The sequence below is a fragment of the Melospiza melodia genome, chromosome 25, assembly GCF_035770615.1.
Source record: "Melospiza melodia melodia isolate bMelMel2 chromosome 25, bMelMel2.pri, whole genome shotgun sequence".
Taxonomy (NCBI): domain Eukaryota; kingdom Metazoa; phylum Chordata; class Aves; order Passeriformes; family Passerellidae; genus Melospiza; species Melospiza melodia.
In genome coordinates, this window is record NC_086218.1 from 9,745,252 (window position 1) to 9,756,068 (window position 10,817).

General features: G+C 40.5%; 1 protein-coding gene and 1 non-coding gene across 2 annotated transcripts in view; both read right to left on the reverse strand.

The window, feature by feature from the left end:
• Positions 1-10,054, reverse strand: part of KHDC4 (KH domain containing 4, pre-mRNA splicing factor) — an 18,805-nt gene extending 8,751 nt beyond the window's left edge. The window contains 8 exon segments of the mRNA XM_063176593.1: positions 533-593; positions 1,879-2,090; positions 3,010-3,173; positions 5,348-5,400; positions 5,879-5,958; positions 8,562-8,690; positions 9,897-9,983; positions 9,986-10,054. Coding sequence (XP_063032663.1) covers positions 533-593; positions 1,879-2,090; positions 3,010-3,173; positions 5,348-5,400; positions 5,879-5,958; positions 8,562-8,690; positions 9,897-9,983; positions 9,986-10,039 — 840 coding nt within the window. The 5' untranslated portion in view covers positions 10,040-10,054.
• LOC134429486 (small Cajal body-specific RNA 4) lies at positions 2,726-2,854 on the reverse strand. The gene has a single exon (XR_010030595.1). It is a non-coding gene; the product is annotated as a small Cajal body-specific RNA 4 (non-coding RNA).
• Positions 10,055-10,817: the final 763 nt, after the last annotated feature.

Sequence of the window (10,817 nt, forward strand, 5' to 3'; positions counted from 1 at the left end):
AAATATTTTTCAAAAGAGACTTTGAATCCCAAACTCCATTATCTTATTATTATATTAACTGAAAATTCTACATTATTTTATTTTTATCCACATAGGAGAAGCTGAGAAATTGAATATTCTCAGAGTATGTGGGAGAAATGATGGAGAAAATCTAAAAATTTTCTAGAAAATAAAAAAATTTTCTAGAAAAAAAACCTATAAATTTTCTAGATTTTTTTTTTCTACACCAATCCCTTTATCTTTCCTAAAGCAGAGTGCAGCTCTGGAATAAAAAAGGAGCAAAAATCAGATTTATTTTTGTAGATATTCCCTTATCCTCAGGAAACATTTGAATTTTTCCCCCCTAAAATTCCAAAATTCTCAGCTTCTTCCTGAATAAATAAAAATATTATTTCTTCTGTGTACAAGAATTAGACAGAAACTCTTGGAAAGAGAAATTTATTGTTGAAAGCATCAACAATTCTTTATTGCACATCCCAAACTCTAAAAAGTTTTGAAATTTTATTTTTGTAAAATATCAAATTTTACTCACAGTTTGCAAGAGGTTCTCACACAGCTTTTTAGCAGCTGCCAAACCTTCTGGCTTTGGGTGACTGAAAAAAGAAATAAAATTTTGTTCTTATGGAAAAAAATAATTATATTTTCTGATGAAAATAAAATAAATTTTGTTCTCATGAAAAAAAAAAATCAGAAGAAAATTTCTGGCAAATTTGGGAGCTCCTTCTTTGCCCTATCAGCTCTTATCAGTTTAGATATCTCCAAAGTCAAATCAGGTTCAAAGATTTATTTAATTCGCATTAAATCAGTCCAAATGAAGAATTCCCCATTTTAAAAACTTAATTTTAAAGGGATTTTTAAAAATTCATTTTAAAGGGATTTTTTAGATTGATATTTTATGGGATTTTTTAAAATGCATTTTTAATGGATTTTTAATGGGATTTTTTTAAAATGGTTTTTTATGGGACGTTTTAAATGGATTTTTATGGGATTTTTTTAATGGATTTTTAATGGGGTTTTTAAAAATTTATTTTTATGGGTTTTTTGAAATGGATTTTTTAATGGATTTTTTAAAATTTGATTTTAATGGGATTTTTTTTTAGATTTAATTTTGATGGGATTTTTTAAAGTTGATTTTTATGGGATTTTTTAAAAAGTGGATATTTAAAATGTATTTTTATGGGATTTTTAAAGGGATTTTAATGGGATTTTTTAAATGGATTTTTATGGGATTTTTAAAATGGATTTTTTTAATGGGTTTTTAATGGGATTTTTAAAAATGGATTTTTAATGGGATTTTTAAAATTTGATTTTTATGCGATTTTTTAAAAATGGATTTTTAAATGGGATTTTTTTTTAATTGATTTTTAAAGGGATTTTTAAGTGGATTTTTTTAATGGGATTTTTTAAAATTTGATTTTTATGGGTTTTTTTAAATGGATTTTTATGGGGTTTTTTTAATAGATTTTAATGGGATTTTTAAATGGATTTTTATGGGTTTTTTTTAATGTTGATTTTTAATGGGATTCTTTTATAAATGGATTTTAATGGGTTTTTTAAAATTGATTATAATGGGATTTTTTTAAAAATGGATTTTTAATGGGATTTTTTTAATAAATGGATTTTTAATGGGATTTTTTTAATAAATGGATTTTTTAATGGGATTTTTTAAAATTTGATTTTTAAGGGATTTTTAAAAATGGATTTTTATGGGTTTTTTTAAATGGATTTTTATGGGATTTTTTAAATGGATTTTAATGGGATTTTTAAGTTTAATGGGATTTTTAAATGGATTTTTATGGGGTTTTTTTAATGTTGATTTTTAATGGGATTTTTTTAATAAATGAATTTGTAATGGGATTTTTTGTAAGTCCCCCATACCTGATGTAGATGTACATGGGTTCAAAGGCTTCTCTGCCTGACGCTGGCTCGATGCACCCCGAGCCTTTCCCTCGAAGGAAAACTTTGGCACCAGTTTCAATCTGGATGTGCTGCAGGTAGGAGCAGCCAGGCCCTTCCACCTTCTCCTTGACATTAAAAGTGGGAACAGCATGTTCCAGCCCCACAAACAGCTTGTCCTGCACATAATGCATCTGGAAAAAAACAGCAAAATTTGAATTTTTTAATTTAATTTCACTGAGGGCAGACATCCCGTTGCTGGGACAGCAGAAGGGTTCAGTGGCAGATACAAAAATGTCAGTAAAAATTGATTTCTATTTCAATGTAAACACTTTCTGCAGGCTTTTATCAGCACACAACTTGTCCTGCACATAATGCATCTGGAAAAAAACAGCAAAATTTGAATTTTTTAACTTCATTTCACTGAGGGCAGATAGAAGGGTTCAGTGTCAGATGGAAAAATTGCCTTATATTTCAAATTAAACACCTACTGCAGGCTTTTATCTGCAGACAACTTGTGCTGGACATAATGCAACTGGAAATGAACAGCAAAATTTTAATATTTTAATTTTAATTTCACTAAGGGCAGACATCCCATTGCTGGGACAGCAGAAGGGTTCAGTGGCAGATACAAAAATGTCAGTAAAAATTGATTTCTATTTCAATGTAAACACTGAAATAAGTAAAAATTTACTTATATTTCATATTAAACACCTACTGCAGGCTTTTATCAGCACACAACTTGTGCTGGACATAATGCATGTGGAAATGAACAGCAAAATTTTAATTTTCATTTTAATTTCAGTGAGGACAGACAGACAGAAGGGGTCAGTGTCAGATGGCACAGTGAGCCCTGGGCTTTGCTGCAGGTAGGACTGCTCTCTCCATCCCTTTTCTTTTAGGAGGTCACTGTCACCTGAGTCTCACTCTCCAGACTCAGGCTTGTTAGTCCTCCAGATGTCACACCACAAGCTGTGTGGGTGATTTTTTTGGGGTGGTTTCTCAGCTTTTATGTTGGGATTTTGTTATTTTTTTTTAACAAATAACACGTGACACGTGTGCTTTGTAAAAGGGAAATATTGTAGGCAGTGATAGGCAGTAAAACTCACTCACCCCTGACTGGAATGGAGGTTTTTGGCCAACAGCTGGAGTGATCTGAGTGATGGGGGCTGGCTGGTGATAAACAGTGACTGTGGCCCCGTTGAATGTGGGGCTGGAGCCCGTGGCTGCCTTCACCACCCCATTGGTGATGATCTCTTTGATTCTGTTAACAGCTCCTGGGGGAGAGAACACAAAATTCATTCTTATTAGCAGCCCAGAGTATGAACTGTGACACGAGAGGGTTGATTTGGCACATTCTGTGATGGGATTGCATCTCCCAGTGGGGCCCAGGGTTTGTATCCCTGGATGGGATCACAGAGGATCCTGAAGGGCCTGGAGGGTCCCTGCCCAGGAAAGGCTGAGGGAGCTGGGGCTGCTCAGCCTGGAGAGGAGCCCCAGGGAGAGGGGCCTCAGCCCTGGGTGTGCCTGGGTGTCCTTGAGTGTCCCCAGGTGTCCCTGTAAGTCCATGGGTGTCTCTGACAGGCCCTACATGTCCCTGTAAGTCCCTGGGTGTCCCTGTCTGTCCTTCGGTGTCCCTGTCTGTCCCTGGGTGTCTCTGTCTGTCCCTGTCTGTCCCTGGGTGTCCCTGTCTGTCCCTGAGTGTTCCTGTATGTCCCTCAAGTCCCTGAGCGTCCCTGGCTGTCCCAGTGTGTTTCTGAGTGCTCCTGAGTGTCCCTGTCTGTCCCTGAATGTCCCTGTCTGTCTCTGGGTGTCCCTGTCTGTCTCTGGGTGTCCCTGTCGGTCCCTGTAAGTCCCTGTCTGTCCCTGGGTGTCTCTGAGTGTCCCTGTCTGTCCCTGAGTGCCCCTGTCTGTCCCTGGGTGTCCTTCGGTGTCCCTGTCTGTCCCTGAGTGTCCCTGTCTGTCCCTGGGTGTCCCTGTCTGTCCCTGGCTGTCCCAATGTGGTTCTGAGTGCTCCTGAGTGTCCCTGGGTGTCCCTGGGTGTCTCTGAGTGTCCTAGTCTGTCCCTGGGTGTTCCCAGGTGTCTCTGGGCGTCCCTGTATGTCCCTGTAAGTCCCTGGGTGTCCCTGAGTGTCCCAGTCTGTCCCTGGGTGTCCCAGTCTGTCCCTGGGTGTCCTTGTCTGTCTCTGAGTGTTCCTGTATGTCCCTGTCTGTCCCTGGGTGTCTCTGAGTGTCCCTGTCTGTCCCTGAGTGTCCCTGGGTGTCCCAGTCTGTCCCTGGGTGTTCCCAGGTGTCCCTGGGTGTCTCTGGGTGCTCCTGGCTGTACCCAGGTGTCCCTGACAGTCTCTGAGTGTCCCCAAGTGTTCCTGTAAGTCCCAGTGTGTTCCTGAGTGTCCCCCTGGCTGTTCCCAGCAGTCTCAGTCTGTCCCAGTCTGTCCTTGTGTGTCAATCCCAGTCTGAGCTTGTCCGTCCACAGGCGTCCCCGTCTGTCCATGAGTGTCCCCAGTCTGTCCCTGGGTGTTCCTGAGTGTCCCAGGGTGTCTCCAGGTGTCCTGTGTGTGTCCCTGACTGTCTCTGAATGTACCTGAGTTTCCCTGTCTGTCCCAGTCTGTCCCTGTGTCTCTCCCAGTCTGTCCCAGTCCATCCCAGTGAGCAGAGGTCAGAGCAGCCCCAGGCTCTGCTCCAGGCCCAGCAATGGCCCCAGAGCCACGGGCAGGGCCTGAGCCCAGGAGCTGCCCCTGCCCAGGAGGCAGAACTGCTGCCCTGGGCAGTGCCCGGCCCTGAGCAGAGCCCAGAGAGGCTGTGGGGGCTCCGTGCCTGGGGATCCCAGAGGCACCAGAGCCAGCCCTGAGCCCTGGGGTGTCCCTGTTTAGGGACCCCAGACCCACCTGGCCCCATCCTGTGCCCTGGGGTGTCCCTGTTTAGAGACCCCAGACCCACCTGGAGCAGCCCTGAGCCCTGGGGTGTCCCTGTTTAGGGACCCCAGACCCACCTGGAACAGCCCTGAGCCCTGGGGTGTCCCTGTTTAGGGACCCCAGACCCACCTGGAGCAGCCCTGAGCCCTGGGGTGTCCCTGCCTGGGTACCCCAGACCCACCTGGCCCCATCCTGTGCCCTGGGATGTCCCTGTCTGAGCAGGGTGGTGGCACCAGATGTGACCCTCTGTGGTCCCTCCTGATAGATCTCCCTGTCTCACCCCTATTGCCATGGATCTGGGTGTGTTATCAGTGAGATAAGAGCTGTACCTGCTCACTCCCCCCCACCTTCCTTGTAATCTATCCAAAATTTTCATTTCCTGCTGAGTGCAGTCTGTGGCACCTCAGGGATTTGTGAGCAGAGATCTCAGCATCAGTGTGTGAATGGAGTCTGTTATCACCACCAAGGTGTTTATAACTCAAATCCAACCCTTTATCACACACAGGGAGAGAAAATCCAGAATATTTTGTACTCACTGTCAACCAGCTCCCGTGTCTGACCCTGAACATGAAGATACAAAGGACGATCTCTGGAAGGAAAAAGTCAAATATTCAATTAAACCCACAGAAAACACAATAATAATGAACCAAATCTAATTATATTACCAGAAAATCTTCCATAAAAATCTGAAATGCCCTCCAGATAACAGAACACAAATTCCTTGACTACCACAGTGCTCAGGCAGACAAGCTCTGCACTGAAAATCTGATTCAGGAGTTGATGATGATTCAGAAAATTACAGCACTGAAAACTTTAATTAGCTTGCCCATAAATGGGTCACTAAATAAAAGCAGCAAGAAATTTGTATTTCTTGGGAAGTTGTAATGTTCTGTGGGGAGAAGTTGAGCACAGTGTGATTTGTCAGGGTCATGGTTAGGGGTGGTTATTTCAGCCCAGCACCATCAGAATGGCAAATTTATAGGAAAACCAACTAAATAAAACCTCAGCACTTTGTCACCTCAAAAAAAAGAAGCAGAATCTCCAAAAAAAAAAAAAAAAATACAAACCCAGGTCCCACTTTGGCTTTCTCTTCTGCAGTCATGAACCTCCCTCGAGTGGAGACAGCTGCTCCACTCAGACGACTGATCTGCAAAAAATGTACAAAAAGCAGTGAAACACCTGCCAACAACAAACAATGTACAAAACCCAGTGAAACACCTGCCAACAACAAAAAATGTACAAAAAGCAGTGAAACACCTGCCAACAACAAACCAGGCACACTCAGAAAGCCAAAACACAAACAATGTTCTTGTAAAAACCCTCAGAAATTGTTAATAGAGCGCTGGCTCTGAAGTCATAATGATGCCTTGTGAAGGCTGATTTAGAGCAGAGTTAATGAATAAAGCAGGGATTTATTAAAATGCCTCAATAGATGCACCTTGAGAAGCACCAGAGCCCAGCCAGGTGTGGAAACCCAAGGTGAACCAAAATGGTCACAAAAATGGATGACTGGTCATGGGGTCACACACTTTCATAAGTTTTGTCTATTACTATATTGGAGTTAATTGTCTAATTACAGCTCCAGCCCATGAATTCCCATTTTTCTTGTTTTTCCCTCCTCAGCCCACGATGTTTGTGCTCCTGGGCTGAAATTTGGATCATTTGTCCTTGGTGCCAGCTGGAGCAGGAATTGTTTTGTCTCCCTGCTCTGTGCAGAGCTCACCATCCCCTGATATGAAACCCAGACCCACACACTAAAACAGCACAGAGCCTGAAAAACATAAAAACTAAACCCTGAGGCACCAATCCAACAATTTACTGAACAAACCAACAAACCCCTTTGGAAAACACGAGTTTCCTAGAAAGAAACAAGCCCTGAGCAGAGTTCACTGCAAGTTCATTTCACTTTATCTGCTCAGGAACAAGGTGAAAGGTGGCCAGGGTTATGTAAGCCCAGAGCTCCCTGCCAAGGCAGCACAGCTGCTGGGGTGAGGGGTTTTGGGCTGAGGGGTTTCTAGGGTCCCCTAGATGAAGGGAGGAAATTATGAATCTGACTTCATGTTCTTAGAAGGCTAATTTATTATATTATGCTATATTACATTAATTATAGTATAGTATAGTATAAATATAATATTATATGTTATATTGTATACTATACCACATTATATTATATATTATATTATATAAAATATAACATATTATACTACATTATACATAATTCACTATATATTATATAGTATATAGTATCATATAATGATATATTATATATTGTATACTACATATTACTATATATTATATTATATTATATATTATAATATTGTATTGTATATTATATTGTATACTATACCACACTATATTATATATTATCTTATATATCACATAATAGTATATATTACATTATACTATATTACACATTATATACTATATAATATTATAGTATATATTATATTACATAACATTATATATTATATCATCTTATATATTATATTACATATTATATATTACATTATATCATATCATAGTATATCACATCATATTATACTATATTATATTATACTATATTATATATTATAGTATACAATAAAATATTATATATTGTATTGTATACTATACCACATTATATATTATATTATATTATATATCATATAATATATTATACATTATATACTATATTATACAATATATACTATATATTATATAGTATATAATATCATATAATAATATATTATATATTGTGTCCTATATATTACTATATATTATATCATAGTTTTATATTATGGTTTATATAATAATATTGTATTGTATATTGTATTGTATATTGTACCACACTATATTATATATTATCTTATATATCATATAATACTATATGTTACATTGTACTATGTTATATTATACATTAAATATAATACTACATAATACTACACAATACTACACAATACTACATAATACTACACAATACTACACAATACTACATAATACTACTTTATACTGCATAATACTACATAATACTACTTTATACTGCATAATACTACATAATACTTCTTTATACTACATAATACTACTTTATACTACATAATACTACTTTATACTACTTTATACTGCATAATACTACATAATGCTACTTTATACTACATAATACTACATAATACTACATAATACTTCTTTATACTACATAATACTTCTTTATACTACATAATACTACATAATACTACATAATACTACATAATACTACATAATACTACATAATACTACATAATACTACATAATACTTCATAATACTTCATAATACTTCATAATACTTCATAATACTACATTATACTACATTATACTACATTATACTACATTATACTACATTATACTACATTATACTACATTATACTACATTATACTACATTATACTACATTATACTACATTATACTACATTATACTACATTATATATTATATCATCTTATTCTAACTATACAAAAGACTAGAGAAAGGACACAGACAGAAGGCTAAAAGATAATAATGAAAAATTCCTGACTCTCTCCTCAGAGTCCCAACACAGCCTGGCCATGATTGGTCATTAAATAAAAACAATTCACCTGTTGGATAAACAATCTCCAACCACACTCCAAAGCAGCAAAACAGGAAAAGTAAATGAGATAATTTTGTTTTCCTTTTTCTCTGAGGCTTCCCAGGAGAGAACTCCTGGGCAAAGAGGATTTTTCAGCAAATACAAATGTGACATTGGGAGTGTGGGACATACCTCATCCTGGGTCTGGCCCCTGGTCAGCAGGTTCCTGCACGTCAGGGGCACATCATTGATCTCCACCTCTGCCACCACAAGGTCATCTTTGCTTTTACTCGTGGCTGGACCTTTGCCCAGAGCCTGCAGCTTCAAAGAGAAGCAGTTGCAAAAGTGGAAAAAATGCACAAACAAATTTGAGAGGGGAACATCCCTCTTGTTCACCCCTTTCAGTTGTTAAAGGCAAAATCTTTACAGATTCCACATTGAAAACATCCTCACAGATTGCACAGGAAAGCACATTGGAATTTCTGCTGGATCTGCCCAAATAAATCCAGATAAAAACTGGATTTATCTTCAGGACATATTATTAAAATAACATCCTTCTTGTTCACCCCTTTTAGTTGGTGGAAAGTAAATCTTTACAGATTCCACATTGAAAAAATCTTTACAAATTGCACAGGAAAGCACATTGGAATTTCTGCTGGATCTGCCCAAATAAATCCAGATAAAAACTGGATTTATCTTCAGCACATATTCATAAAATAGCATCCTTCTTGTTCAACCCTTTTAGTTGGTGGAAAGTAAATCTTTACGGATTCCACATTGAAAAAATCCTCACAGATTGCACAGGAAAGCACACTGGAATTGCTGCTGCATCTGCCCAAATAAATCCAGATAAAAACTGGATTTATCTTCACCACATATAATTAAAATAACATTCTTCTTGTTCACCCCTTTCATGGTGGAAGGCGTCCCTGCCCATGGCAGGGGTGGGACAAGATGAGCTCTAAGGTCTCTTCCGGCCCAAACCACCCTGTGGCTCCATGAAACTTGAAACAGCTTCTAAACTTGGCTCCAGCACAGGCAGAAGAGCAAGACGAGGCTGTGACTGGAAGCTTCAAGTCCCACTTTATTTAGAATAAAAAACTCAGGGATTATTTAAGAGGAACACTCCAGTCCAGCTGCCTGAGCTCATCAGGGTCAGCCAAGCTCGGGGCAGGGCTCAGCAAAAGCTGAATAAGCTGGTTGGGACTTGGATATACAGCTCATACTGTAATTTCTTCAGGCACTAAAATATTTTGGTCCCAAATTTTAAAGCAGTTGTTTCACACAGGAGTTTTTCCATCAGCTCTGCTCTCTGCAAAAATCCTCGTGCCTCCCTCACGATTCAGAATATTCTACGTTTTTGACGAAAAATAAAACTTTTCCACCCCCCTACAGGTGGCTTTGGTAAAATCTGACCTCACAGCCATGCACTGCTTTTTGTTAGGATGGAAAAATATTTTTTAAATTATTTCTGACTATTTTTATGGCAATTTGCTGAACCACCCCCGCGCCCACCCGCCCACCCACCTTGTCCGCCGTGCTGGGCGCCGGCTTCAGCTTCCCTTTGGCCATCAGCATCGCGTTGATCTTCGCCGCCACGGCCGCGGCCGCATCCAGCGCTCCCGAGGGCGCCGCCGAGCTCTCGGACCCGGCCACGGCGGCGCCGCCATCGCCGCCCCCACCGGGGAACGGCCGCCCGGGCAGCGGCGCCGTACCGGGGAGGAGGAAATTAGGAGCCGGGCCGGGCTGATCCCACTTGCTGCGGCGCCTGGAAAAGACAGAGGGAGCGTGAGGCGCTGCTCCGAGCGGCACCGGGGCCGCCCGAGCCGCCACGGCCGCGCCTCACCCGCCCGCGGCCCCCGCGTCCCGCTGCGCTCCGCCGCCCGCCGACATGGCCGCCACGGCTGCCCGGCGTCACTTCCGGCTCCGCGCCCGCCGCGCGTCGCCGCTTCCGCTCGTTGCCATGGAGACGGCGCGGCCACTTCCGGTCACTGCCATGGGGACGGACATGGCGCCGCGGGCTGGGGGTCGTGAGGGGGGAAGGAGCACAAAGATCACCCAGATCAGCCCCGCTGTTGTTTCCATGTGTATTATACCAAAGATTGTGTCATTTCCCCAACACTAAGCCTAAATATTGTGAAATACAAAGCTGTGTTTCGTGTCAGGTACATACAGGCAACGTGTGTATTTGTGATTGTGATATGTGTGGAGACCGACCGTGGGACAGTTATAAAGACGAATTCTAATAAATAACTGAGGAAAGTAAAACATGGAAGAAGGGCTTTGAACCTATATTTTGTTCACAATTAACCTTTATGCATTTTACTAAGTATTAACCTTTACTAAAGGTAATGTTACTAAAGGTTAGATTACTAAACCTTACTAAAGGTAAGGTTACTAAAGGTTAACCTTTACCTTTAACTAAATGCTCCTAAGTTGATTTAGGAG